At 22.5% G+C, this 5648-nt stretch overlaps 1 protein-coding gene across 1 annotated transcript; it reads right to left on the bottom strand.

The window, feature by feature from the left end:
- Positions 1-722: 722 nt before the first annotated feature.
- Positions 723-2673, bottom strand: LOC127106722 (uncharacterized). Its single transcript, XM_051044024.1, has 7 exons — positions 2527-2673; positions 2358-2444; positions 2091-2243; positions 1661-1822; positions 1503-1556; positions 1242-1382; positions 723-1174 (listed from the first exon to the last, which is right to left on the bottom strand). The coding sequence occupies exons 1-7, from the start codon at positions 2641-2643 to the stop codon at positions 794-796; spliced, it is 1095 nt and encodes a 364-aa protein (XP_050899981.1). The 5' UTR covers positions 2644-2673; the 3' UTR covers positions 723-793.
- Between the last annotated feature and the right edge of the window lie 2975 nt (positions 2674-5648).

Consider the following 5648-nt stretch of genomic DNA (forward strand, 5'->3'; position numbering starts at 1 on the left):
CCAGTTTTTGGCGTAGTGTGTTGTTGTGTGACTTGTGAAGGTAGTGTTCGACCAGGTTCCTTAGAACTTTTATTGCATTTTTTTTTACCGTCATTGTCCTCTCTTTTTCTTTCACCTACCTAAAGTATCCAATTTCATTATCAATTGTTATACCCAACCAACAATGATTGCAAAACCCCGGTAATTTTTCATACATTGTATCCACTTTGAAAGTGTAATCATCTCTTTCCACCAATAGTATATGCTTTGGTGTTTTCTTCCAATGAAAATGAGGTCGTGGTTGCACTCGCAATTTCAATTTGCACTAGTTCTATAAGTCTAATCTAAATTTGTGTGTATGTGTGTCACTTTATGTAAGGATTAAAGTCCTTTTTCCACTTTGATACTCTTTATACTCCTAATTTCAGGTCGATGTATCCCATGGACCACACCATATGCATGCCATCATATATTATTATTATTATTATTATTATTATTATTATTATTATTATTATTATTATTATTATTATTATTTGAATTAAGTTGCTTTTGAACAAATATTAGAATTATTATTCATTGTATATTAAAAATCAAATGTTGATAAAAATCATACAATTTCGTATATATTTTTTTTAGATTCATCATCTTAAGTTTTATTCATCTAAGCTTTCAAGTTATTTTTAGAGCTTATAGACCATTATAACAAGTAAGCTTATATATCTAGGAGCAATATAAAACACAAGGGAGCAATAACTTCCTTTATTTATTAAGATTTTATTAATCCTTTAAATAACATTCTTCTAGGATACAATCATTAACATGACCTTCCACCAGGCCCACCATACAGAAAAGAATGACGAGCAGAGCCTCCTTCAAAACCACGATATAGTAAGTCATAACAACTTAAATTAACATTTTTGTTTATCTTCATACTTCTAGGATTTATATCAATTTGATTATATTCTGAATTAATTATCTCAACCCTTTCCATGAAACCCGAGTTTTTGTATTTTTCTTGTGGCAATCTTCCACTACCCATTGGAGGACTAACCATTCCAGGCGGAGTATAAGTTTCACCGCCATATCTAATGATAGATGCTCCTGACCTTAAGTGAGAGAATAATTCTTTTGGCCAATATCCAAAACATACTGGCTTTGGGTGTATACATAACCACCAATGACCTGTTACTTTATCCTACAAATATTTAAGCAATTAAAAGATAATAAGATATATATTATGATTGTTTTCAAATGAAAATTACCTGTTTGATTGTGGTACATAGAGCCAATTTATGAAACGATCCAATAATAGAAGTAGGCGATAGGACCATTCCAAGATATGGATCACTTTTGACTTGCACGAACCCATAACAGTGAATATTGTAACATCCCGATCCACCTGCCTGCACGTTTGTATCAAATTGAGCAAAACAATATTAAAATTATTTTTGTTTAATAAATTTAATAGACATTTTATTAAGAATATTTAAAAATGATTAGGAACATTAAATTTATAATAATACCGCCCAACGTGTTGTTATGTGAAGTTGACTATCTCCATATAAGTTTGGCATAACCTTGTATATGAAAAAAATTGATACAAATAGTTTATTAAAAAAGTTTTATTGACACATAAAAAATAAACCAAAAATACACGTTTGAAATCTTAAAAATAACTTACCCCATGGCCAACAAATATGCTATTTAAATTAGATGGTGGACCACTCTCAACCCAGATTCCAGATAAACTATATTGTTTTCCTGTAAGTTGTAAATTATATCCACCAACGTATGCATATCCTCCATGAAATGTCATAGTTTGATTTGTATCGAGGCTAATCGACTAAAAAATAATAACAAATATAATATTTAAATTATATAATATTTCAAATTAGAAAATTCTTAAATACTAAAAATAGTGGTGTAGACCCCAGTGCATCAACTTATTTTTCAAAATTTTAATTTAAATTACACAATATATTTGTAGTTGTAAGAAATTATTTTTAATTCTTATTGATACTTAATTCTCAATAAATATATTATGATAGCTTAAATTTATTATATAAGTTATAACCTTACACTGCATGATATGATTAGGAGAGTCCACTTACATGATACTCATGTGAATTTGACTGAAAACCTTCAATTTGATGTCTTTTTGTTTTCCGGTGAATGGGAACTTTTCCTATTGGACATCTTTCAATGATTTTACCATCATAAGATGGCCTTATTGGCACAATGTTTCTTGTAAAAGTTGGATAAAGCTATTTGGGAATGAAATGGAAACAAAACAAGGATTTATATTTCAAATTATGAATAATAAAATGCAAAATAAATCAGGTAATCTTATTAAATCTAAGGATTTAAACTTTTTATACCTGGATTTTATGATTTTTTAATAAAGGATGATTTAGAGAAGGTTGCTTGTGGATATCAATACAATCAAAATCAATGTCCACATCGTGCTGGATATATTGAGAAAAATTACAATCATGTAAACATATGTAAAACAAATTATAACAAAGAAAAATAAATAATAAACAATACCCTAACGATATCAGATGTAGTAAAATAACTTGTCTCATTTGATAGAGTTCCAATTCTTGCATCAACATTGCTACGTGCTATGCAAAAGCTAAGAACTACCACCAAGAATAATGTCATGACTTTATAGACTTTACTTTTAATTGATTTTTATGTAATACTTGTTCAATTATTTATACGTATTTATACTAATACTAACATATGCTTCCCATATAAAATTGAACACATAATTTTGAGTTTAAAAATTACAATTAAAATGATATTAAATTTAAATAAATGATTAAACAAATTCAATTAATCTATTCAGTATATTGTATAACCATTAATTGTTTATAACTTGATGATTTTAAATAATAAACTTGTTAATAATAAAATAAGATATTATTTATTTATAATCTTTAAGACTCCTGCAATTTGACAATCTAGTGATTTTAATAATACTTATGTTGTACCTATTAAATTTTAAAATTATTTATATAATATAAATAAAATTATAACTTTTTGAAATATGACTTTTTAGATTAATTGAATAACTAATGTATCTGATTAATTTATAGATCAAATACATCAATTATTTAATAAATATAAAAATTTGATGTTTGATTAAAATAATAAATGGAGGATGTACATCAACTTTTTATATTTTTTGTTGACTCAATATTTGTTTCATTAAGAATTTAAAAACTACAAATAATAATAATAATAATAATAATAATAACAATAATAATAATAATAGTGATAATTATTATTACTATTGTAATTAAGATTATCATTATTTTGAATAAATTTACCTGAATAATAATAATAATTATTATTATTAAAATACTAATAATAATAATTAAATGTAATTGAATAAATTAAATAAATATCTTGAATCATGTAATCCATAATCTAAAGAAATTATTAATAATCAGTAATATTTTAAAATTTGTTAATAAATTTGAATTTAAACTCTATCTGACCATACTATATCCGAAGCGGCCTCATTTTATAGAAAAGAAAAACGGTATATAATATATCAATTTTGTATGTACGAATTAAATCTTAGAGAAAAATATTTTGAACAAATATTACAAATCTTATTCATTGCATTTTTTAATTAAATATGGATAAAAGTGAAATAGTTTTCAGATATTTTTTTAGATTCACTATTTTAAGTCTTATTAAATTTATTCACAATTTGGAGAAATAATTAAATTTTAACATTATTTATCTAAGATAAATAAAATTAAAACTTTTGAAAAATGATTAAAATAATAAATGTACTTCCTCCTTTCTTTGTTATAACCAAATTTTGACTTTTAGAATCATTGAATAACTATTGCATCTAATTCATATTTGTTTCATATTTATATTTTTAGATTCAACATCTTAAGTCTAATGAAATTTATTTAAAATTTATTTGACAATCATGTGATATAAATAATTTTTATGTTTGTACCTTTTAAATTTTAAAATTATTTATATAATATAAATGAAATTTTAAAATTTTAAAATTATTAAAATAATAAATTTATTTTATCTATTTTTTATTATAATCAAACTTTGACTTTTTATATTTATATAACAACTAATGTATCTGATTTATATATAGATGAGATACATCAATTATTTTATAAAAATGAAAATTTGAAGTTTTCTTAAAATAATAATGGACAGAGTATATCAACTTTATATTTTTTGTTGACATGACATTTATTTCACTGTGAATTTAGAAACTACAAATAATATTAATAATTATAATTTTAATAGTGATTATTATTATTTTTAATATTATGATGATTATTAATAAAATTATCTAAATAATAATAATAATAATAATAATAATAATAATAATAATATTAATAGTAGTAATAATAATAATATGTAATGCAATATATTAAATAAATATCTTCAATTTAGTAATCCATAATCTAAAGAAAATATTTATAATCATTAATATTATAAAATTTGTAAGTAAATTCCAATTGAAAGTTTATAAGATAATCCATTCTAAAGAAATTCAACGAAGCTATATCCTATGGCCTCATTTTCTAGAAAAGAGAAATTGTATTTAATATATACTAAATCTTAGATTAAAATGATTTGAAAAAATATTTAAAATATTATTTATTGTATTTTTTTTAATTAAGCATTGATAAAGTGAAACGATTTCAGTATTTATTTTAGACTTACCATCTTAAGTCTTGTTAAATTTATTTACAATTTATTTGACAATCATGTGTTTTAATAATTTCTATAATCTACCTATTAAATTTTAAATTATTTATCTAATATAATTAAAATTATAACTTTTTAGAAAATATTAAAATAATAAATGTATTCCTTGTTATAACTAAATTTAGACTTTTTAGATTCATTAAATAACTAATATATATGATTTATATATAGATAAGTTCCATCGATTATTCAATCAATATAGCAAGATAAAATTTGCTTAAAATAAGAAATGCAGACAATATATAAATTTTATATTTTTTTGTTTACTTCTTATTCATTTCATACTTTTTTAGATTCAACATCTTATTTCTTATAAAATTTATTTGAGAATCATATTATTTTTATATTTTTTATGTTGTACCTTTTAAATTTTAAAATTGTTTATCTAATATAATGAATTTCTAAATTTAAAAAAAAAGTAATAATAATAGATGTATTCCATCTGTTCTTTATTATATTCTGAATTTGACTTTTTATATTCATATAATAACTAATGTATCTGATTTATGTATCGATCAAATACATCATTATTTAATACATATAAAAATTTAAAATTTGTTTAAAATAAAAAATGGAAAAAGTATATCAACTACTTTTTTTTATTGAATCGATATTTCATTGTGAATGTAGAAACTGCAAATAATATTAATAATAATAGTGATTTTATTATTATTATCATTAAGATTATTTTGTTTTGGATGCAAATGAAGATTTATTTCAAAGTCAAAAACACAATACAAAGCAAGGTGATCCTATTAGATCCAATCCAACAAGAAAACAACAAAAACTAGATAGGATTACTAACCCTAATCCAAAGTCTAAGGATCATTAATCTGCCAATGTGGTGTCTAAGTTTTGGTTTGTCCCAATTTCTTTAAACAATGTTATCAATGATTTTGGGACCT

Source organism: Lathyrus oleraceus, chromosome 7 (assembly GCF_024323335.1).
Source record: "Lathyrus oleraceus cultivar Zhongwan6 chromosome 7, CAAS_Psat_ZW6_1.0, whole genome shotgun sequence".
Taxonomy (NCBI): domain Eukaryota; kingdom Viridiplantae; phylum Streptophyta; class Magnoliopsida; order Fabales; family Fabaceae; genus Lathyrus; species Lathyrus oleraceus.

Coding starts and splice junctions, on each gene's coding strand:
- LOC127106722 (XM_051044024.1), bottom strand. CDS start 2,643: ATGACATTATTCTTGGTGGTAGTTCTTAGCTTTTGCATAGCACGTAGC. Junction 1,823..2,090: donor CAAATTCACATGAGTATCAT/GTAAGTGGACTC, acceptor ATTATTTTTTAG/TCGATTAGCCTCGATACAAA. Junction 1,383..1,502: donor ACATAACAACACGTTGGGCG/GTATTATTATAA, acceptor ACAAACGTGCAG/GCAGGTGGATCGGGATGTTA.